The sequence below is a fragment of the Hetaerina americana genome, unplaced genomic scaffold, assembly GCF_022747635.1.
Source record: "Hetaerina americana unplaced genomic scaffold, ioHetAmer1.1.p SCAF_3, whole genome shotgun sequence".
Lineage (NCBI taxonomy): Eukaryota > Metazoa > Arthropoda > Insecta > Odonata > Calopterygidae > Hetaerina > Hetaerina americana.
The window spans coordinates 36,784,157-36,810,251 of NW_027286874.1; the positions used below are offsets into that span (position 1 = coordinate 36,784,157).

A 26,095-nucleotide genomic window follows, 5' to 3' on the forward strand; every position below is an offset into this window, starting at 1 on the left:
CGTCACAGGTATCTCAGAATAAACTTGGTTATCAATGAGTAATCTTTTAAAAGAAAAATACCGCAAAATTAACGAAGAGATATTTAGAAATAAAATTTTCGATGTGGAAGGGATATTATCATAGTCTGTATCACCCACGTTCTCTCATGGCCATTGCCGTCTGACTAAGAAAATTTGTAGTACTCACGTCAATTAGAAACTGCGGATCGGCCAAGTTGTTGTTAATTAAAACTAAGCCAATCGTATTTGAAGAAATCCTTTATTCAAGTTACAACGACTAAAACGTAGAACTGCTGATAGTTGGTATGAATACTCACGACAACGCAAAATCCAATTTGTCGTCACCGCATATCGGAGCGAAGGAGAGGCTCAAAGAGAGCCCGCAGAATAATGCATTTTTAACGAAATCGTGATCATCACCGTTTTGTGGGATGGAAGAAAGTTGGCACGGAAATGGCACGCGAAAATTAAAAGAAAGGCGGAATATGCTTGTGCATTGATGTTTGCGTGAATAATGTCGTACGATGATGTTATACTTCAACATTCCGTGTGATTGCCGAACTCATTACCGCGTACCACAACGATTTCGATGTTAGACTGAGCGCCCGAGGTGCAGTAGCACGGATGTGGGGCCGAGTGCGTAACAAATACAGGATGCGTTCCAAAGGTAATGCTTTTATTTTTTAAAAAGTATTTTTTGAACAGATTTGCACAAACACAGAAAATTCTTCAACGAACTGTCCTTGGGCCTCAACTCATTTTTTCCAGCGACTCTGCCATGACATTTGCGTGGGTAACATATCTTATGTAGGTAACGACAGAGCTGATCAGTTGAACCTTAACCTCGGGAACGAGAAAACTGACGATCCAGAATTAGGGACATCATAACATCAGCATAAGTCAGCACATCATCGGCAACATGTTATGACTTTAGTTCATCCGCATGTAACGAGGGAGAAGACTTCTGTCCGGTTGCTGTGGAATAGAATAAATAAAGGAGGATCGTTTTGGAAAGGAGATTGAGGATCAAGAAGCTTGAACCCAATTTTTACATCAATTATTCCTGATTACATTTTTTCCTAGCTCCATTCAGATGGCTGGGGGGTTATTATAAGTTTATGTCATTTTTTCAACTTTGGCTTGAAAGTAACACTACCCCTTTTAAATTACCCAACTATCCTGTATGCCGCATATCACATTAGCTGTCGGTCACCTCCCCTGTAATGTAATCTCGTAGCTAAGGGCTATTAAATGCAGCTATGAGTTTAAACTAACGGAATAAGGATATTAATTAAGGTAGGTTTAGTGAGAAAAAACCCTAACAATCGTGCATTTTTCAAGGTACATGGAATGTTAAGATGATGTTGAGGACAGGAAAATGAGAAAATATAAAGCGGGAGATGGATTGGGAAAATATAAATATTTTATGTCTGTGAGAGGCGTAGCGAAAGGATAGAGGGGATAACTGGATCGATAATTTTGGAGCAATAAAGGTTCAAGAGAGATGAAAAGAATACGTGGAAGATCTCTACAGTAAGGATAATGGACCAGCAAGTTTAGACTTGGAGTGAAAATATGATGTAGATGAGGATAGTTCAGGTCGAGGTATTATTGTTTGTGAGATAGAACGGGCTTAAACGGAATTGAAATTGTAGTAGTATTTTCGTTTATTTATATATGTACCCTGCAAGCCACCGCAAGGGTGTGTGGCAGGGGGTGAATACACACCAGACTAATTTTTACCCGAACATGACCTACCGTGGTCGGACAATTTTATTCTGATCCCTTATCGTGCTATTAGAAAAAAATGACATCTTAAATCTATCTGTTCTACTCCTCATATCTAATTTTATTGACCTGATCTCTCCTACCGTTGTACGATGAGGGTAATAATACATTATTAACAACCCTGCTAGAGAAACCTCCTTCCAATTTATGCAAGAGATTTAATTTGTAATTTAACCTTCGCTCCGTGAGTGATTCCCAGTCTAGCTGCTTAAATATTTTGGATAAGCTAAGATTATCATAACAACGCTTTTTAAATCTAGCTCCTCTACGATGCACGCGATCCGATTTCGCGAATTTATCCAACTTCGTGAGGATCCCTTATACTTGTAGCATATTCTAAATGAGGCCTAACCGGCGACAGATAACATTTCTCGTTGTCCTTTTCATCACATTTACCCAGTACTCTTCTAATAAATCCTAATTTTTTGTTAGCTTGTCCACATATTCCCCGTATGTGTTTCACCTAGGAGAGATGGTGAGTGAGGGTAACGCCTAGGTATCAAATTCCTTTTCGGTGATCAATGTCGTTAACGTAAAGAAGTAATAAAAGAGGTCCGTCAACACTTCCCTGGGGAACACCGAAGTACTCGTAATATACTACCTTGATCAAAAAGTTCCCGGAATAACCACCGTGTGCCGCTCCCATCGTTCCGATTTGAGTTCTGTTTTTTTTGTTAAATTGGTACATCTGTTGTTGATATTCCCTTTAAATCTTAGTGTCATAACTTGACATTTGCAAAAGTTACGTAGCCAAGAGTACATCTATCTCTGTGTGTGTTGGCGATTTTTTACAATTGCCGAAATGGATTTAAATTTGCAACAACGAACTTGTATTAAATTTTGCGTAAAAAACGGATTTAGTGGCGCACGGACGTTGGAAATGTTGGAAAAGTGTTTCGGCAACGATTCTCTAAAAAAAACGGTCGTTTACCAGTGGCACGAGCGGTTCAGAAGTGGTCGTGAGTCAATCGAAGATGATGAACGCAGTGGCAGACCATCGACATCGAAAGTCGGTGAAAAAATTGATAAAGTAAAAGAAATGTTGGTCAAACACCGCAAATTAACCATCAGAGAAATAGCGGAGGACTTGAACATTGCCTATGGATCCGCCCAAGACATTGTGGTTAATGATTTGGGTTTCCGTCGTGTAGCAGCAAAGTTGGTGCCGAAAGACCTCAATTTCATGCAAAAAAGAGACCGTGTTGACGTCGCAAAAGACATGATTTGCGAGGCTGAATCCGATCCCACATTCATCAAAAGGATCATTACTGGAGACGAGACGTGGGTTTATGAGTACGACACGCAATCCAGACATCAGGCAAGTGAATGGCGTTCACCAAATGAGCCGAGACCAAAAAAACCACGTCGTTTTCAGTCAAAAAAGAAGGCAATGCTGACGGTTTTCATGGATTACAACGGTGTAGTGCATCATGAATTTTTGCCAGAAGGCCAGACAGTAAACAAAGAGTATTATTTGGGCGTTATGAGACGTTTGCGTGAAGCAATTCGCCGAAAGAGACCAGAAATGTGGGCAGAAAACTCGTGGATTTTGCACCATGATAACGCACCGTCGCACAGTGCTATCATTATTCGTAATTTTTTGACGAAAAATGCAACAAATACCATCCAACAGCCACCGAATTCACCTGATTTGGCTCCCTGTGACTTCTTTCTGTTCAATCGAGTTAAAAAACCATTACGGGGAACGCGTTTTAGCAGCCGAGAGGAAGTAATGGAAAAATCGCAGGAAGCACTGATGGACATACCGAAAACCGAATATAAAAAATGTTTCGAGGATTGGATCAAGCGCTGGCATAAGTGTGTTGCAGTCGATGGGGATTACTTTGAAGGGGACAATATAGATTTAGATGAATAAACTTGTATTTTTAATTTTCTGAATACATTCCGGGAAATTTTTGATCAAGGTAGTATACTGCATTTGAGCTAACTCCATCTAATAATACATGTTGTACCCCACCATTAGAAAAGTCTTTAATCCAACCCCGGATATTTTTATTAATGCCGTACGCTTTTAGCTTTGCGAGTAGTTTAGTATGAGGTACTTTGTTGAAGGCTTTCTTAAAATCTAGAAAATAGCGTCCCCTGCAACATTGCTCTCTCCCGAAGTAAGAATATCGTGAATAAAAAGTGCAAGTTGCCTCTCGCACGATCTACCTTTTTGGAAACCGTGCTGATTTTTCATAAATAACTTCTGATTATCGAGGTGTCTTACCTCGATAATCAATCGAACTAGTAACTATATGCTCCAGAACCTTGCACGTAATGGATGTGAAGGAAAAATATTGGTTTGCTAGGTTCCTCCTTGTACCTGTTTTTGAATATCGGCGTTACGTTAGCCGTTTTCCAATCTCTAAGAACCTTGTGATCTACCAGCGACTTCTTATGTATTATTTCTAGATACGGCGCAATTTCCGAAGCTAGATCCTCAAATATACGAGCGGGTATTTCATCGGGCCTGGAAGATATATTGGGCTTAATATTTTTCAACAAACGTAGTAGTAGATTTAGGGTAGGCGACTGACAGCTGAGGTCATTTGCAGGGAATTGAAATCAAACACAGCAGTGCGGATAGATAAAACAGCCCCTCAGAAATACTCAATGGTTTAGGAAATTGTGGATGGAAGAAAATTTGTAGAATAATTCGTAGTATACGTATATGATGAAGGAATTTGGCTGTATGATTTCGTGAAGTCAGTATTAGATCCTTTGTCAAAAAAGAGATACGCAGCCGTGCGGACTATAGAAACATTAGTTAAATTTCCCATGCAGCTAAGTTGGTACTTCACATGAAGTAGATTTCAAGAAGGATTTCGATATCGTGGATTCGGTAGAATAAATTAGTCTATTGCAGAAAATAGCAGTATATGTATTTGATGGATGGGCCACTTATCCGCAACATACACATTTTTAGCAGCTCGGTTGTGAGTGGAATGGAGAATTGGGATGGACAGTGCTAGGAAGAGGGGTAAGACCGAAGTGCCCTCTATCATCGGCTCTTTTCAACGTATACGTGGTGGTTAGGGCAAAAGAAGCACGGGAAGAACTGGGGATAGTAATCATAGTCGGCGGGGAATTCATAAAATCATGTTTGCGGATGACCAAGTTTTATTTGGCCTAGCAGCCAAAGTTTTAAAATCATTGCGTGTGGTTCAATCAATTCAATCAATGGGAATAAATGTAAACAAAACAAGCATTATTAGATTTTCGATAAACGTTGACAAAAGAGGATACAAATAAGAGCAAGTGTCATTTTCTTTAATCTTTTATGTGTTTTGGACCAAGATGGTCAGTTAAAGGAACTAAAGAAGAAGAATTGCGTTCGACGAAGAGCTTTCACTAGAATGATGGAATTGATGACTGGTTAAGTAGGATGGTAACATGACTAGTGAACATTTTATTATGCAGTGTGGTTGGTCCCGGCTCGTTAACTTAGCCGTTGAAGCAAGGTGATAGGCGTAGATTTGAGCCTTTTGAAACGCTGGTGTGGAGTAGAATGGAAAAGGTAAAATGGATGGAAAGGAAAACCAACGAAGTATTAGGCATGGTGGGATAAGGTATTTCTGGAAGCCATCCAAATGAAGCAGGAATATGCTGTAGAGCATTTTGATTGGCGATAAAATGCTTCAGTTTGTGGAAGGGGGAGGACGTTTCGCAGGAGGGGTAGTGGGAAGAAAAGAGTATGCATGTTGGATGTAATGAAAGGAGGTAGAACGTGCACGGAATTGAAGTGGGTTTTGTTTTGTATGGCGTCACATTGTATCGAGTTTAGTTAGGATAAAACATTCAGCGGTGGTTATTCAGTCCATCTAAAACCTACCTCTGACGTAGTGTACCTGATGATGTTGTCACGTTCAGGCAGATGTGACATGGGGACAATACCCTTCTTGTTTGTTCCTAGCCAGTGTTAATATCGGCTTCGAGAATTCTTGCAGTGATCGTCTATGTGGGCTACTCCAAATAAACAAAGGATGGACTTATCAAAGGTATTGTGTGTTTATTGAAGGTGGGCGACTTTGCAATTGGGTCGATTATTTCGCTTGAAATGTGATAAAGTTGAAGTTTTACACATTGTAATTATCTCACCGGTAACAACTAAAACATGTCGTAAATACGTGCAACGTATTCGGTCTCTATAGACGATTAACGCATGTTCTGCTGACCGGTCGGGCTCTTCGCTGTTCTCTTGGTGCCTTCATTATGAGGGCTTTTGACGATGGTTTCCTACCGTTGCGCCATGAGGGAAGTTGGAAACAAAAACTTCTGGGAGGTCTTCCTTTTCGGAAATTGCAGCGAATTTTCAGTGCTCACAGTGCTGGCGAAGATATTAAAAAATCAATAATTATTAATATGGAATACCTGTCATAAATATCCCCAATCGTTGCTTCGTCATACCAGAAATACTATAAATAATACTCATAATAAGGTTATTGCGAAATACAAAGCCAAATTTTTAAATTAAACCAGGGAGTATCGTCAAATGTAGTAGGTTGAACTAACCGTCTGGAGAGTGTGAAAATTGCCAAATTAGTAGGAAAGTAAGACGAGTTCGTATTTTATCAATTCTGGTCAATATGATACCCATTTGTCTCTCAGTGCCTTACCATATCATTCGTTTTAATTTGGTGGCAAATTCTGTTTGTCCTTCCTGCACCAATCAAATTGGGTAGAGTAGTTGTTGGTCTAGTAAACACCGCTGGGGATCTTGTTCATGTAGCATGAAGTTGCTTGAAGAATAAACATTTTAAGTTGTTAATTTACAACGTGAGAAATTGAAGGAGGTAAGGCAAAAGGCTGCCAGGAGTAAAAATTGGCGGTGAAATGCTGGAGACTAGAGAGAGAATATTAGGCTGAGGTAGGGCTATTAGGATAGGTACATGTAAATTGGCTGGAGTGAAGTGGGGCAGAAAGTGTATGGAATATAAGAAGGTAGCATTCATTGGCATTCAAATGATTACGGTAGTTTTTGGGCACTGTATATATGGGCACTGCAAAGTATAATGAAAAATTGCCTTCCTCCTCCTAGCTAAACAACCTGAAATCTGACAATGCAATAAGCAACACTACCTTCCTCACTTCATTCCATCTAACATGCCCATCCACTCTTGCCTATCATTCCCCCATCTATCATGACCTTCAATATACCATTGCCAGACAAAATTTTCTCAAACTGTGAAGGACATAGTTCTGAGGGAATGTTGGGTATCCCATGGTTTTATTTCATTTCAATTCCCTTAATGTCCTTTTTATCTTACGATTGAGTAAGCCTGGACCTAAGCTAACCTGATTTATGTCATTCTCTTCCTATATTTGTATATCCATTCCATCTCTTGAATCTTTCATGTTTCAGATAAAATTCGTGCAATCCCCCATCACCATTATGTTTTCCATTGAATACCCACGATTCCAACCGAGTTATTAACTGTGGGAGATAGTCCGGACGACAAAGGTTACATAAAGGTGAGCTCTGGAAAAAACAAAAAACGTAAACACAAGGTTGTGTTCGGCAGTAGTGCGTGTTCAAGTGATACACCAAACTTTTCCGGCGTCCCCCGGCGGTCCCTCCTATATGTGGGACGTGTAGAAAAAAGTACATCTACTGATGATATTATCAAATATCTGCGTAAAAAGTTTCCGCACGGTGACTTTCTGTGTGAAAGATTGTTTACTGGTGAGAACTATCGTTCTTTCAAAGTGGACGCTCCGCTTACTCTGCGAGAAGATTTGTTTAAGAGTGAAGCCTGGCCTCAGGGAGTAAAGGTTGGGAAATTCTTTCCATCGAAAAGGTTTAAAGGAGAAAAGGACGCTGCTTCCTTTTCTTCAAATGACCCATCAACTGAGAACAGTGTCATAACTCAAGATCCAGGAAATGATAGAGTCACAAGATCGGTAACAGGATCTCTGAAACCTAAATCGTCGTGACTAGATGTGGCTGAATCATCACAACAAGTGGGCAACGGTAGCTCTAAGCCGAAGCTTAGAATACTTCATGTCAATATTCAATGTTTGAGGAACAAACCTCTAGAACTAGAAGTGCTTTTAAATTCATATGACCCTCATATAATCACTCTCTGTGAGCACTGGCTCAAATGTGAGGAATTAAGCACTCTCAGAATCAGTGGCTATGTAGCTGCAGATTTTTTCTGTCGAACTAACAAGAAAAATGGTGGAGTAGGCATCCTTGTTAGAGAATCACTAGGAACCGAAGACCTTAGCCTATCCTATAAAAGTCTGAATGCAGAGTGTGACTTCGAATGCTCTGTATGTAAGATCAACACCAACAGTGGTCCAGTGTGTATTGTTACTGTGTACAGATCGCCAACTGGCTGTTTTACTTCTTTTCTGCACAAATTGAATGTCTGATAGATATTATTCACAAAAACTCACCTAACGTTAACCTCGCCATTACTGGTGACTTTAACTGTGACTTTTTAACTAACTCAAAGAACAAGAGTGATTTACTTAATTTATTTATGTCCTATAATCTCCAGGTGATCAATAAGGAAGCAACTCGGGTAACTAACCACTTAGCATCCCTATTGGATGTAATTGCAACCAACATCAACACCAACTGTGCCAAATCAGAAGTGATTCTGTCGGATATTTCAGACCACTACCCCATACTAACAAGCCTAGAAATAGGCCTCTCTTTTCCATGTTATACAGTTACTCGCCGCTCCTTCTCAGAGATGAATAATATTAATTTCTCACAAATGTTAGATACAGAAAACTGGGATGCAGTTTTTTCTGCAAAAACTGTAGAAACCAAGTTTGATGCATTCTACAGCAAATTTCTATTTTACTTTGATATAGCCTATCCTAATCTGCAAATTAAAGTCAAGCCAAAGCCAATGCGTAAAAAATGGATCACTGATGAAATTCGTCTGATGTCGATTCATCTTAAAGAAATGGCTGTGGTCTGTAAATCCTCGATGTGCAAGGAAACTGTAGTTCAATTTAAAATCTTGAAAAAATTATACCGCAAAATGCTTAATGATGCTAAAAAGTCGTGTAACAACTATAGACTTGATCAGGCAGAAAATAAGACTAAGGCCATATGGGAAATAATTAATGAAGCCAAGGGAGCAGGAAAACAAAGAGTCAAACTCAATATCAATGACCCCAAAGGCCATCCTATCTCCAACTACAGCATCCTAGCAAATAGTTTCAATGAATTTTTCTCCAAAACAAGTGCCCCCCTAAATCCAGCTCACCCATTGGAGCCAAGCTTTACCAGCTCTTGCAAATCCTTATTTCTTTACCCCTGCACAGACATAGAATTGAAAAATATTTTTCAGAATCTACGAAATAAATTTAGTTCAGGATTGGATGAGATTCCCAGCCCAGTTCTTAAACGCTCATTTCATCTGATCAGGACACCTCTATTACATATTATAAATGAATCCCTGCTGCAAGGAATATTCCCACCTCCTTTGAAAGTTGCAAAAGTTATCCGCTCTATAAAAAGAAAAGTAGCCCCCACGAAATGAATTCTTATCGCCCAATATCTCTCCTAAATCAGTTTAGCAAAATATTTGAGAAAGTGTTTCTCAATCGCCTCATCCCATATGTTGAATCTGAGAAGATTCTGTCAAAATTTCAGCATGGTTTTCGGCAGAATAGGTCCACCAAATCTGCTACTTATCAGGCAATTGATAATATATTGACAGCTCTTGATTGCAAGTTAGAATCTGTAGGAATGTTCTTTGATTTTTCTGACGCATTTGGCTCAGTAAATCACAATTTACTATTGCAAAAAATGCATAAATATGGCATTAGGGGCAATGCACATGACTGGTTAGTCTCATATCTTCAGGGCCGTCAGCAGCACGTGGTATTGCTCAATGATGGAAAAAAATTCATCTCTCCTGGTAAAGTTGTATGCCAAGGTGTCCCACAGGGTTCAGTTCTGGGTCCTATCCTGTTTCTCCTCTACATTAATGACTTACCTGAGAATATAAGAACCAACGAAAGAGATGATCCACTCATATTTGCAGACGATACCAGTATCATACTCACTGCCTCTACAGTCCAAAGTTTAACAAACAATGCTAAACAAACCGTTCAACATCTGAACTCATGGTGTAGCAGGAATCAGCTGAATTTAAATGTGGAAAAGTCCCAACTACTTTACTTTGCTAATAAAAACAAAAACATGGCCACTTTTGCAATTGAATCAAGTGGAAAACTAATTCCCCAAGCGCCCCATGCAAAATTCCTAGGAATAGTTCTAGACGGGCGGTTGTCCTGGTGGGAGCATATATGTCACCTGGGCAAAAAAATGAATACCATTTGCTTCCTTATTAGAAGCATCAGGTTTACCGTAACAATGGATGTCCTCATGTCAATATATTATGCAAATATCTACTCCTGTATAGTATATAGTATCCTTTTCTGGGGTTCTTCTCCGCTTGCAGACACAATATTTAAAATTCAAAAGCGAGCCGTACGGCTAATTGTCAAAGCAGAGCATAATGCTCCTTGTCGTCCATTATTCCATAAATTGAACATTCTACCTTTGCCATGTATTTATATCAATGTATTACTGGTGTACACCTTTGTAAACCTTTCAATGTATGACACAAATTGTGGTATTCACCACAATGGGACCAGGTCTAAAAATGATCTGCACCGAACTTACGTAAGAACTAGAACCACCGCACTAGGCCCTAAATCTATGGGTCTCCTTATGTTTAATAAGCTAAACGAGGACCTGAAATCCAGCACAAACATTTATCTATTTAAAAGAAAATTGAGAGCTTTTCTTCAAAGGAATTTGTTCTATTCTATTAGGAATTTCATGGAACATGAAACTTAGAATAGGCATATGTATTTACATTGTGTATTATTGTATATATTGACGTGTCCTATACTATGTACAATTTTTTTGTATGATGGTCTCTGGAAAAATAAAAATTATTATTATATCCTCATATTGATTGTATACCCCATCAATATTGTCTTTGTTACTGTTGGAATGCACGTCTGAATAATGACAAAGTTCATTGGCTCAGAAATTGATTCTGCTCATATTGGTCTATCACTCACCTTCTATATGTCTAAAATACTTCTTACTATCTTTTTTCAATATTATGGCTCCCGCCACTGGCTCTCTTCCCATCCTTTGTGTATTAGGTAATTACTCTACAACTATTGCTCCAGTAATCCTTCCACCTCACCTCGCACAATCCTGAAATATCTATATTTCCTCTCTCATTTTTCTAGCTCCTTTCATATTTTCTAATATACCTGTCCTCAACATCATCTGAACATTTCATGTCCCTTTTCTTACCTGGTTGGTCCTCTTCTCTATTGTTGAATGAGGAACAGATGCTGTGCAGACTACCTTTTGATCTGGGATGGGTAACCCTGCCAGGAGTCATTGTTTCTGTCAGCACAGCTCTTGGGATTCCACAGCATCAAGGTTGTAATCCATAGGGAGGATGTGTTAGGTGAGGCTAAAAAATGTAATGGTGGTTAGTTTTTGTGTCAAGCCAAAGCCTATCTAAAGCAGTAGATAACCATCAATAATAATTATTGTATCATGACAACCGATCATTCCAAAGAAACTGCGGGAGATGCCGCAACAGTAACTTTTAACGGAGTCATCCGCTAATGTGCATTTCAATGCAACAATTTCAGAGTAATGCACAAGTTAAAATGCACATTAGCGGATGACTCCGTTAAAAGTTACTGTTGCGGCATCTCCCGCAGTTTCTTTGGAATTTGTCTAAGTGAAAACACCGTAATTGTTTAAAGTTGACTTTAACCTCGTGGACTGTGGTGCCTCGCGCACGACTACGAATGCCTGTGACATTGTATGTACGGTATTTCGTTACAACATCTTGTTCCTTTAAAAGCCCCAAAATTTCAGAGTTTAAGAGGACGCCTCGGTAGCTTAAGTGGCTAAAGCACTCGACCGGATATTGAGGGATCTGGGTTCGAATCCCAGTCAAGGCGAATGATTTTTACACTCTGAAATTGTTACAACCGATCATATTCATCAAGTGTCTTTTTTGTTCCTCAGAAAATTCTCTTAACGACCTCACAAAAGTAATTTAAATATCCCTGACAATAGTCTTATTTTTCATTGACAAACTTCACTATAAAAAAGTTGTTAAAACTAAAATGATAATGTTTGATTGTGTTTGTATATGCCATCTTGACATCTCTATCTGTTCTTTGAGTGTAGGCAATGCAATCCTCTTTGAGTTTTTTATAGATCTAATTTGGAATTCACCCAACCACACATTACATCAATATGCATAATGGTTTAGCCAGCTTATCCAGTTTTTGGTTGCATAGGTGCATTTTTTCTGACTTAAACAATATTTTTGATCACCCCTCAGCTTTATGATGAGAGGGTGTGATGATAATTGTACTTGGATAAATACTTTTTCCCAATTGCAAATGGTGCACCGGCTAAAATACTTCTCATATCCTTGCATGTACATTGCACAAGAAAAGGTTCCTCTAATACTATCAATGATTTATTTAAAAAGTTTTCATAAACAAACTCACTCGATGAATGACAACTGGATGCATAAGCGGATACAAAATGACGTGCAATACTTTGAACTCTAAAACTCTTTCCACTGTTTCTTCTTCCACAGAGCTACAATCAATTGATCTTTCTCTCCTCCTCATTAAGTATTGTCTTAAGCCAGTTAACAAAAACATTAGGAGAATGAAATTTCTAAGAAACAGTTCAGATATTGCACTTCTGCTGTCATCACAGCCATCATCCGCGCATGACAATAAATATTCAAATCTGTCATTCCTTTCACTCATAAGCCTTTTTTTTCATGTACAATTGAATGGCGACACTACATTCTTGCCTTAAATTGGAACCGTGAAGGACCAATAAATCTGCCCATTCATCAGCATCCGTAAAATCATACAACTCACTCCAGGAAGTGGCCTTGTACTTCAGGTTCTGCTGAGAGTCCTGATTCGCCATCCACAACTTTTGGTGTGGCAGTGGACACAGCTCTCTTCCGAGTCAGCTCCAAGAACTGCTGACTCTGGGTCTCTGAGTGATGTGGAGATAATAATCACCAAACTTGGCCCTGATCGTCTCCCCTCTCGTTGAATATGCCAGTGACAAGCAAACAGCATTCTCCCCTTTCTTCTCAAACTTCATGTTCGACTGTACAAAGACACCACTAATGAGGACAAAAAGATCCTCCAAGGACAACTCCTCGAGGTTTAATGATTGGATCAACCAATCCGAAGGGGTAGATGAGGTGGAGAGCAAATCTGAAGAAACCTCCATCGGAGCTCAATTTATAATGTCAAATACACTGACGTGAATTTTATACAACACCTAGGTCAAAGTACTATCGATCTCTGCCCAACCTTGCCCTCGCACCATTGTATATATATCAGAATTACTAATTGCAGGATCAAGAGCCCGCCCTCAGCAGTGCCCGTCTCCAGCCATGCCAAATACATATATATGATATGTATTGTATAATATACATATTATTTGGCCAATGATGGTTCATTGATTTCAAGGAATTAATCAGTGAAAGTTCCATCAAAATCCCTACCCATCTAACCTCCACCAATTGATGATCAGTATTGAAGCAAGGAAGGTATTATGTCTAATTCTTATTGTGGTACTGTTACACAGAAATAACTGCCCAAAACTTTATCCCACACTTTACATGTGTTTGTAATACCAAGGAGTTACCTTTTAAGTCATTGGAACATGGGATGCTTTCTTCAAATTCATTCCAATGGTTATTTGGGGCTGCCCATCCTTAAATTTCATTCAGATATCATGCTAAATCAGAGTACATATAGGTAGGATTAAATTTAATAGGGCGAATAATGCATCAGGAGCTAGCAAAAATTATAGAAAGTTCATTGAGGTCAAGTCGAGGAGTGGTGCATTGATGGGGAACTTTTTGAATGCCAAAAACTCCAACCCTTTGACACTTGCCTAATAATTACATTCTAAAATCGATTTACCCAAATCTGAAAATTTTGCTGCAGCCCTTCCACCCTAAAAATATATTATGGTTACCACTGGAATGTTTTCCCCAACTGTTTACTCTCAATGCTTCTCCAGAAAAAAATCTTTTTAGCTAACTTTTGTCTCTCTTCTCTGGATCTCTAGAAAACAAAGAAAGCATTGTTGAATGGGGAAAGGTGACATGTGGAAACTAAATAAACACTGGAGAATAGTTTTTATTCAAATGACAACAGAAAAAATGCACCCTGTACAGAAAATTAAAGTAATTGTGAGATTATAATAATTATCAATTCCTTCATTTTGGAACTAGTAAACCCTTTTTTACAACCAAATTTCTGTTTATTATGTGAATGACATTATAGCAAATTACCACAACACATTAACAAACTTATGACTCCAAACCATAATATGTGAAGCATCATTAAGGTTTTTTTAGGGTTTACAATATTATGAACATTTCTTTCCATTACTAAGCAGTGCCTATTGTGGATTAAAATGGATCTGTAGATGGAGTTCATGCTAAATAAATAGATCCCACATAAAGTACTCAACATAGTTGGAGATGAGCAGGGTCAGGAGAATTTCTAATCTTTAAGAGCTCCATTCATATGCATTACCTGGCAAACCTTTCACCCCTAACCCTTTGATACAAAATGTTGAACCACTTTCAGGCAATGCTTTCATTTCTTCTGATGATAAGTTCTTCGATGAAGATGTTACATAGAGATCAGTGAAATCTGGGCCACCAAAAGCAACAGATGTCACTTGACTTGAAGGTATTGTGACTGTGGAAAGTAGACTTCCACCTCCAGGAGCATTAGGATCAATGTGCAGCACCTATTAATATTTTAAAAGAAGAAAACTGGTGTATCTTTCTCAACTTACTTGATTTTAATGGGCCAACATTTTCAGTCTTTGGATTATTCTAGAATTTTGAATTGTAGCTTTTGATAAAAGAGTAGCCCAGAAATATTAATTATTCCTGACCATGTTTGAATATATAAGGCCTTTTAATTCATAAACTCTCTTTCATTGCTAGCATCCAAAGAGGGTATCCATTTAAAGAGTGCAATCAATCTAATTCATATTGTATTACCATTTACTTACCTTTCCACCACCATATGTGGCAACCCATAGATTTCCATTTGTATCAATAGTCATTCCATCTGGCACACCTTTCAGGTTATCTTTGTTGAGGTTGTATAAGTCCCTCCTGTTGCCTGTTTGTCATTAAGAAAGTCAGATGCTTAACAAACAAAATCATAAGATTCATGCTTGGTGGTTTTCACAAATGGCAGTCAAACTACAATATTACCTAATTTTTATGACCAAAGATTTTGGCATTGTGTGATTAAGGAAGAAGAACAAATGAATCCTGGCACTCACATTACTCAACTCTTTAATTGATGAAGCTGAGACAAGTTCATTCCATCTTAAAAAAATATTTGGCTAAAGCACTTTTCCAAAGCTCACCAGTTAAACAGAAAAGGATTTGAAAATTATTGTAACACAGTGTTATAAGTGTGATATTTTTAATAGTGGGGAGTAACCACCTTGAAAGCATGTATATCATGATGATCCATAGCGCTGTTGTGACAGCAACATGACAACCTAAGCTCATCTCATAATTTTCTTTGTTCCATGCGAGTCAACTCAAAGGTTATTTACATTAAGCTACAGAATTCCATAATTAAGAATTACATAAAATGGAAAATTTGAACTTTAGGAATAAAAAAGTGTAAATGATAATCTGTTGGTCATGGAATTGGTTTCAAGTATGCACATGCAGTGAATCTTATGTAAATGATGAAGACTTTCTTCCATATATAATGCAGAGTGGGTAATTTTGACAAGATGAATTGCCAGATAGATCAACATTTTATGAATACACAACTTTTCATTTGTAATCAACTAAAACATGTTCATTCATGTATGGAAAAATAACATAAAATGTCAATGAGATGCCAGTTCTGTATTCCCCTTTTACTTCACATTCCTGGAATTTTAGACTCATAGAGTTTCTTAGGTGCAGCTTAAGCTTGAATGGCTCAGAACAAGATAATCAATATTATTATACTCAAGGCATAGGCAGACCCAAGCTTGCACTTTATTTTCTATACTTACTTTATATACCAAGCAAATTGTTTTATTGATGGGGTCTAATACTACTAACATATTATTTATCATGCAATAATAATGATTTAGATATTGATCAACTATTTAAAATTTTTGAGTTGTATTCAAAGAAACTGTGGAAAATGCTGCCAGAGGACTGCAGTGAGGTTATTCACTGAAGAGTCAACGAAAGCAAGAAATGCACGATATTCAATATATCTTTCCTGACTGGGATCCTGTCAAGGTGAATGATTTTTACACCAAACAATTCTTGCATTTTAACATTAACCGTAAAATATTCTTAGACTAAGTGGCTAAGGTGTTCTTCATATCCCAGGTGCAGTTTCACAAAATTCATTCATGGTAACAGAATAATATGAAGAAAGGAAAAAATACTTCAATATTTGCTAACCCTATCTGAAGTGGGTAAGAAGGTATCATGTAGGTAATATTTTCTTAGTACACTTAACATAATAACACTGCCCATGCCTTGAAAATGTCCTCATTAGAGTTTATTAATCAGAAATTAACATATGTATGTCTAAATATATGGCAACATAGATTCATTTGTATGTGGAACATCTTGGATAATATTTGAATATCAATGGACATGCCCACCAAAATCAATTTGCATGATTTGGTGGACAGCATAAATTTGTGGGATATCGTAGGTGGAACAAGGAATTGGTCTCATTACTTGCTGTGAAGCCTTCCTGGGTATTCCACTGGGTCAGGGTGTCAGCTACTGATGTTTCAATGACTACCTCTATCATCATCCTCATGGAGGATACATCAACGCCCTAAGGATGATGGTGGAGTTATGTACTGAAACATCAAAAGCCGACACCCTGACCCATTCGAATACCCAAGAAGACTTCACTGCATCTAAGTGCCAGGAAAACAAGCAAATGTTACATATCTCTCCTAACTTTAATTTGCAAATTTTAATTTTACACACTTAGTCTTGATATGCTGTGAGATAACCCTCACCTTCAAAAGAGTTAGACCAAACCAGTTAGCACAATGAATTGGAATGTTAGGAAGTATTTATTTTAGTGGGGGTTTCAGGCTGTATCTTGTTAGATGAGAATATGAAATTTATGGGTGTTAAGTTTGTATTAATCCAAAACCTACCTTAAACAGTAGACTACTAAATAAAAATAATTCAGTTTTAAAACTAATGTAAAGTGGACAGAAGGCTACTCGTAAATTATCCAAAAATGCTATATTTTAGACAAGTTAAATGCAAAACATGTACTCAACTAATATTTCCATTCTCTAAATCAAAATCAAACACCTCAATAGTGCAGGTTGGCGAGTCGATGTAGTACATTGATCTATTATTTGAACTCCAAGCAATTCCATTGGAAACACTAACTCCAGAGATGTGTCTCCTTAAATCCTGCTTGTGTTTTCCACCAAAGCTGTACAAAGAAGCCCTGCCTGGTGGAATTACACCTTCATTCAAAATAGGACCCATTGTACCTGGAATATATCCACAACATTTTAATTATTTATGGCGATGGTTAACAATGATTATGAAAAATACTTTGCATTTCCTACCTATCCAGATGCGTCCATAATCATCAACTTTGCCATCATTGAAGTTATTATCTGGTTTTTCTTCCTCGACTGTGGCCAATGTATTTAGAATTTCAGGTTTGAGATTAGCATTTGAGTCCCACTCCATTATTGATAAATTTCTGCCACTGCTTATAAGAAATTTCTTTCTGTCATCCTTTAAGGGTATAATGATAGAGATCCAATAATCTGAAAAAAAGACAACATCAGATGTGTTCGACAAGTTTGAAGGAGAGTTTAATGAATTTCTCCAGGATGAATCCAGACATTATCCATTTGTCTTACTATGATTTCAAAATTAGATCTATTTTGTCCCAGTCGAAATTCTTACCACTTACAGGGTTCAGTTCACATAAATCAGAACTACAGGCACACTATGGCTCAGAATCGACGCGACATTTCCGGATCACAGGGGGGATTTAACCTTATTATGTCACAATTCAAACTTTAAGCCTGAGGCAGGAGTCACTGTAGAATATGGTGATAACACAAAAATGCATGGGGGGGTGATACTGCTACATTAAGCGCACTGAATGAGGCCACGTACCGTAAAAATAACTGATTAGTCAATAAACTGCTTACCAGTTCCCACTGAATGATGAGTACCCGTCAATGGTTCGAATCGATGGAGTACTTTACCAGGCACGTCTGAGAAATAAAGACACTGAGATGAATGATCCCAGAATGGACCTTCGCCTAGAAGACATCCTTTTACTACGTTTTCAATTTTATAAGATGCCATCATTGATTCAAAGTGGTCTTAGAACGTTTTAGTAGTAAAAACCAGTCTAATACACTACTGATGCAACGTTATATTCGGTTAAATAAAAAGCTATACCAATGGATAGACAAGATCGGCACTTATCAGACCAAAGATAAGATAATTCTTCGTGAGTAGCGGTCAGTAACCCAGGCTCTCGCGCATAATGTTAGTAACGGGATTCGAGTTGACGCCCAGGAAGTTTTAAATAAAAAAGTTAACAATTGAAGGACGTGGACGTTTTCTATTTTAAATATTTATCGCACGGGAAATTTCTTAAAGTAGAAGACTGACAAGAACATTTCTAGGGGATGCAGATTGGAGAAGTTCATTTCAATTGTTATGTATCGGGAAATAAAAACACAGGTTGCTTGCCTCGCAAGTAAATACATTTTGCTATGACGGGCGTTCAATCCTGTCACCTGTTAGATATTTTCGTAAGTCATTTGACGCGCATATTTTCGCGGCAAGTTTTGTTTCTGTAAATATAAAAAGAAAAGGGAAAATATGAATTTGAATGATTTTGATCAGATTGAACATTCAGCATACAAATTTTAAGTTGGAGAATTAATTTCAAAAGCTCATCGCTGTGGTGGATGGAACACAGTTGGTACTCGATATTTATCTTTTCAAGGATTTTGAGAATACAATTGAGGATATTTTCTGTTAAGTTTACTAATGTATTCTGCAGGAGTTTTGAAAAATAATGCGTGATAAATTAATCGAACAATAATATTTTATCACACATTTCATTCCTATATTTAATCCAAAAGAGAAGATTGGCTTCTCTTTTGGATTAAATATATGAGTTGAACTTCGGTGTGGTAAGTTGACTACCGTTGAAAATCACTTTTTGTGTAAGATATATCATGAAGTTTTGCTAATGTTTGAATTGTTTCAGATGCTATTTAACTATTAAAATATTTTCGTTTAGGTAACGATTTTTTAATTTAGATATTGGTAATTTGAGTCAGTATCAGGATTTAAAATACTCATGACCCTACGACGGCGTATAAAAAGTCTTTTCACCACCTTAAAACGAAGACTATATTTTGTATGTAGATGTTTAGTCTTGAATTTATGATTGATTATTTGTTTTTGATGAACGTGAATGCTTCTTTTTGTGTTAGATATTGAGGTGAGTAGTTTCATACTTGTTTCAGAAAGGCTTGGAATGTTTGATCATTATGTTTAGGTTTTGTGCCACCTGTTACTGTATACATGCATATTTTAATAACAATCAATTAATAATGCCAATATGTCCTTTCAAAGTATGATGCATGAGATGAGAGAAATGGTGTAATGTCATCAAAGATTTATATAACTATGTGAACTATTTTGCCAATATAAATCCCATTTAATAGCTGAAAAGCTTCCACTACACAACCACGAGTCTGTGACAGATATAAAAACCTCTTAAAGAGGGGAAAATTTTCACGGATAAAAGTTGTACGTGAAATTTGCAAATAATCGCACACATTTAGAGACCGAAACGTACGCATAGAATAATTTTATGCTGGTATCCAGCAAGTATTACAAAGTAGCGTCGGGGATATCAATTATACAGTTTTTGTTTTATTGTAGCCGAACATGCTCCCAAGACCTCTCCTTGGATCTGTCACTGCCATGAGTTGTTCGACGAGTTTTATAAACTAAAGTTAATCACGATCGTTGGGGATGGGGTACGCGCCATATCTTGTTTATTTTCTGACCAATTCTGTAAGCTTGGCGTTTTATCATTTATTATTTCATAGGCAGGGACAAAGTCCGTGGCTTCCGCCTCTGCAGCAACACCCCTCTCCCAACAAAAATACATAGACCAGCTACATGACTCTCACAGAAAATGTGGGTACCCTGAAAAATTCTCAAACCGTCAACCCAATACACCCCCCTCCACAAACCAACCCGCCCAAAATGCCCTAACCTTATCACCACTTTCTTCCCCAGAACCCAACAAATAAAACATTTAATCCGTGAACTCTTCCCATTCATTACTAACAGTCAGTCCACATCACTTGTATTCCCACATTGTCCCTCCGTTTTGTTTAAACGCCCGTCGAACTTGCGAGACATCTTCAAGTCGACAAAACCACCTGCGAGCTCCCACGTCTCCCACCTTCTCCCACCAAATCTCCCACCTTCCTCAATTATCCCATCCCTACTCACACTGCTCTCCACAACCAATCTTTCGATGACTGCTTTTCCGTGTCGGTGATTGAAATCCTTCCCAAATATCCAAGTATCATAAAGGTGAGAACCCGCATGATGGCGCATATCTGGTTGTCCTGGTCGTTTAAACCCCCCCGTGCTGAACCAAGCCCACTTGAATGCATCCAATAAATATTTTAGGTTTATGCGAGTTGAGGTGGAAGAATAGCGGGGATTACTGGAGTGATAGTTGTGGAATAATATCCTGTACAGCGGTGGGGACGAAAGCCAACGAGGGGTTGTCATAACATTAAATAAAGAGGTAGGAATAAGCGTAGTCAACATAGAACAAGCAACGGATAGAATATTACTGGCAGAGATTAAAACAGAACAGACGAACTTGGTCATAGTTCAGGTATACATGCCACCGAGCAACCATAAGGAGGAAGAGGTCGATAGGATATACGATCAGTTAGAGGACATAATCGCTTGTGTGCATGCAGGGAAACATTTGATAGTGATGGAAGATTGGAATGCGACGGTAGGCGAAGGAAGAGATCGTGATGAGGTGGTTGACAACGGTTTAGGCACGAGGAATAACCGCAGGGAAAAAGCAATTGAGTTCTGTAGGAGACAGGGGCTAGTCATGAAAGTGAAAGTTACCCATCTAGTAAAGGGTGTCATTCCCCTTGAATTGTGAAGCGTGATGAACTCGAAGTGTTTTTGCCGTGTAGATGCTATCAGTGGCATTTTTACTCTTCCCAAATATTACCCGAAATACTTTTTCCCGTACTTCGGTTGGACAACGTTATTCTGATACCTTATCGTTCATGGAATCAATGACATCTTTAATGTATCTGTTCTACTCTTCATCTCGCTAATTGTATTGACATTATCTCTCCTACCGTAGTACGATGGGGCTAATAACACCATCAATGCTAAAGGGACCTCCTTTCCATTAATGCAAGAGATTTAATCTGTAATTACCCTAGGCTCTGCAAGTGATTCCCAGCCTAACTCCTCTAATGATTTTGATACGCTACTCAGTTTATAAAAAAAACAACGTTTTACCAATCTAGCTCCTCTACAATGCATGCGATCCAATTCTGCAATAAATCCAACTTCATGAGGATCCATACACTAGCAGCATATTCTAAATGAGATCTAACGAGCGAAAGATAGCATTTTTCTTTAACCTTTTAATCACATTTTCCCTGTGCTCTTCCAATAAATCCTAACTTTTTGTTAGCTTGTCCTCATATTCCCCGTACATGTTTTACCCAGGAGAGGTCGTGAGTTGAAATGAGTTGATACGTGGATCGCTCAATGATTCCTTAGAATTCTAGAAATGGCGCTCGTGGTAACGGAAAAGGTTTGCTTTTAGTAATCTCATCTCTCACTAGACAGTAATTACTTTTTCAACTATATCCATTGCCTGGTTCCCGTGTTATAGTCGATTGAAGCAACAATCATCTGTTCATTTAGAATAATGGAAAAAATTACTCTATTGGGGTAAATTAACATCTCTATTTAAAACGGCTCTTTTAACAGATTATTTTGTAACAATGGCATTCCATCAAATGCAGTCAGTAAATTCATTTGTTACTCATTTTAATTTTCTCGGAAATTTTTATGATGTTTCGTTATTATTTAATTTTTTGAATAGTGCTGTCTGCCATAGTAATTAAAAAAATCTTTGAATCATGTAAGCAAGTGTGGGTAAAACTATAATCCAATATTAGTTCTCAAATTTAGGCGGTGCCAATCGCCATTAAAATGCTCTGCAGATTAAGATAATTGGGTTAATTAAAATGCGTATGAAATTTAATCTTCTTGAAATATGGCAGTCGACTGTTTTTAATTGGAAATTAGTCTTGGTCTTTGGAGATTAATTGCCAGCTCTTTCCATCGTTTTTGGTGGTCTTCCTATCGGACTTCTATCATGCTACCTCTCGCAAAGCGGGGCAGTCTTCGATCACTACTCGCATCCGCATCCCGGTATGTTCTTCCCCATCTGGCGACGTCATTTTATGTTTTTCATCTGCCTTAACTAAATGTTTCTCTTTTTATCCAAGAGTTCATTTAGAATACCCGTGAACATTCTCAGCGTTCGTATTTCCGTTATTCTCAATAGTCTTTTTGTTCGCCAAATTTCGGCTCTCGTTTCTGCACGGTATGTCATGATGGATCTGGCATATGTTTTGTTGATTGGCAATTTTCATTTCGTGCCTATGTATTTAATATTCCAGGAAATGTTTTCAGAGAATGAGGCACAAATATACCCTATGCTCCTTACTTCGATTTCAAGGTTTCCGTAGATATAAATGTTGTTTATCAGGTAGTCGAAGTCATTTCTTGTTCAGTTGGAATATTTACGTTGGTTAGTTTACCGCAAAGAGATTCTTTACTTGTATTCTATTATTTGGGGTTTATTCGGTATCTATAATTTTTAAGGCCAAGAAAAGACGTGGATCATCTTCACACTTGACAATCAAAAAAGCGTCGTCCGTGCGACACAACATTTTTATCTTATGGTTGTCAAGGTAGTACTCGTTTGTAGTAAATTTAGCACGTCCTTTTATTTAGTCCATCAGTATATAAAACATTTATGACCGGAACCGTCGCCTTGGTGTATGCCTACATTTTATTTAATTTCCACTGTGTTCTTGGAGCATCTGGTCGGCTTTGTTCCTGTTGAGATCTGCTATTATGTTAATAAGTTCTGATGGCACGTTCTTATTTCATGTCAAAGATGCCTAAAATGTTGATTCTGTCGAATACTCTGGTCGGGTCAAGGGAGCTAAGAAAGTCGAGTTTAATGTAATTCAATGTTTCTCGACTGCTAGATGGAGGACGACGATTGCGCCAAAGGTTAGTTAATACTATTCCTTCTAATCTTCAAATATTTTTAAATAATCTATATGAGGTGTCTTATTCACATGCTTATAATAAGTTCGGTTGAAGATGAGGAAATCGGTCAAAAAATCACTCTCACTTTTTTCTTAAAGAGATTTTCAGAGGGAAGTGACAATTATCTTTAAGGGAAATCCAAAAAGTGATTTAGCTGTGAGATGAATACTTTTTTCCTAATTATAACGTTGCTCCAGCTCGGCTAAGAAACAAACTTTTGAGCTTCGAATTGGAATAGGCAGAGGGTGCACCAAGCATTGAGATAGGAATATTTACAGAAATTAGAGTCGGAACACAAAATGTCAATATTTGGATGCACTGGATGAGATAATTGCTTTAGCACATTCGATTAGTGCGCATGATTCGTGCATTGAGTTTTAGCTCACCGTTTTTGCTAAAATTGCCAGTTTTTAACAAACGTACTCATCCCAAGAGTTTGGATATTGTTGTACCAGAGTAGTGTTTTACTTTCCTCAAGTATTATTAAGGAAAACAAAATAATTATATGACACTTAACATCTTGCCCGTAGGGAGACAAAAATATCTATCGCTGCGAGTCCATTTATCAGAACAATTTCTTGCTAGGTTCAGGATGAGTGCACATCTTTCTATGAGTGCTCGAGATATACTTGTAAGAATTGGTGAAAGAGAGACACAGATATATGCTATCGAAGTGGCTTTATCTTTATTTACTTATTTATGTACCCTGCAAGCCACCGCGAGGGGTTGTGGCAGGGGGTGAATACACACCAGGCTAATTTTTATTCGAACATGACCCTACCGCGGTCGGACAATTTTTTTCTGATCTCTTATCGTTTGCGGAAAAAATGGCATCTCAAATCTATCTGTTCTACTCCTAATCTCTAATTTTATTGACATGATCTATCCTATCGCAGTACGATGGCGGTATTAATACATTTTCAACATCACTGCTAAAGAGACCTCCTTCCAATTTATGCAAGAGATTTAATTTGTAATTTAACCTTCGCTCCGTGAGTGATTCCCAGTCTAGCTGCTTAAATATTTTGGATAAGCTAAGATTATCATAACAACGCTTTTTAAATCTAGCTCCTCTACGATGCACGCGATCCGATTTCGCGACTTTATCTAACTTCGTGAGGATCCCTTAAACTTGCAGCGTATTCTAAATGAGGTCTAACCAGCGACAGATAACATTTCTCGTTGTCCTTTTCATCACATTTACCCAGTACTCTTCCAATAAATCCTAATTTTTTGTTAGCTTGTCCACATATTTCCCGTATATATTTCACACAGGAGAAGTTGTGAGTGAGGGAAACGCCTAGGTATCAAATTGAGTCTACACATTCCTCTTCGGTGTTCTCGATGCTGTAGGCGTTCGGGAGGGAATTGCTCAGTTTTCAGAAATGTATCGCTACGCACTTTTAAAAGTTTAATTCCAATTGCCATGTGTCACACCAGCGCATCTTTCCGTGTTTGCATATTAACATTAAGAAAAATAAATAATATATTATGATCTGCGGTATTATTTTAAGGATTTGGGTGTTGAACGAATCTTCCGGTCTCTCTAATAGGAAAATCATTCATAATCAATCCATTCGATTTGATTCCGGGAAAGAAATTGATTTTATGCGTAAATATGTTAAAAACTGCCCTGTTCATACATGATTCAGGAACGTGTCTCGTTTACGAAAGAAGCTGATTCTGTGGATCTCTGAATTTTTACTTATTCTCTACTTCTCTTGCGGCCCATCTCCTCAACTCTCCTCCATCACTTTCCCCTTCGTCCTTTCCCGCTACCCAACCCCCCACCCCCCGTCCTCGTCCTGCCCTAACCCCTTGCAATCCTCCAGCTCTGACTTCTTTATATCTTTCTTTCTTCTGCTGAATACTTCATCGCGAGCGTGACTGAACTTGCCCATTGCCTAATACGGTCCTAAGGGTCACCACCTTTTGTTTCCTTACATTTCCTTTTACGATCGCCCAAGCTGTGGTACTTTGCACTCCTCATGTCCGGCGGTCATTTTGACCGTCAACCCGTTTCACTTTCCTCCATCTCTTTTTTTTTCACCTTTGCACCTCGATATTCTTGCTTTTCTCGCTGTACACAGCATCCACCATCCAAGGATGCTGCAAATGTTTATTAAATTGAAGTCTCTTAAATCCCTTTGTCTATATAGAAGCATGTGGGGACAAATTAATACATCGCACATGTTTATGGCTTTCTGAATCCCTTGGCGCGCGTAAAAGTATCAGCAGGAACTAGTATTAAATTTTCTCATGCTCTTTAGATTATCTTCTAGCTTGATGTTTTGGAAATATATTTATGGCATGCATTATTTATATACTAATATGAGTTTGGATATGTTGACTTGGCATTAGAAATGCCAAGTCAACATATCCAAATGACAGTTCTAATGAATAAGTGGTCTGATGAGGTTGTCCGGTTCCATTAAACCACTTCAGTATTCAAAGCCGAAGATTAATTTGAGAGGTGTTAAGGCTCACCTCAGGCTTAAATACAAAAGCGTCTGAAATGTATACAGTAGGGCAGTAAGAGGAACCTATTCTAAATCCTAGTAAATGTTTGGGTGGAACACGTGCAGATTAATTTGCATAATTATTCGGAAAGATCGAGATCGATGATATATTTTATTATTACTTATTATTTCATTTACAAAATACTCCGCAAGCCAGCAGCAAGGGTATGTGGCGGGGGTTGTTAGTGCACCAGCCATACATACATATGGATTTGTACTAGCGGCTCAGCTAATAATTGAGTTTTTATTACAATAGAGATATAAGTTTTTCTGTGC

At 38.0% G+C, this 26,095-nt stretch overlaps 1 protein-coding gene across 1 annotated transcript; it reads right to left on the reverse strand.

Annotated features, from left to right (window-relative positions):
• Positions 1–14,000: 14,000 nt before the first annotated feature.
• Positions 14,001–18,405, reverse strand: LOC139690551 (regucalcin-like; the record flags this gene model as incomplete). Its single annotated transcript, XM_071588019.1, has 6 exons — positions 14,001–14,623; positions 14,894–15,006; positions 17,165–17,386; positions 17,465–17,671; positions 18,065–18,130; positions 18,321–18,405. Coding segments are annotated over 6 exons (939 nt in total), but the record flags the coding sequence as incomplete, so codon positions are not given.
• Positions 18,406–26,095: the final 7,690 nt, after the last annotated feature.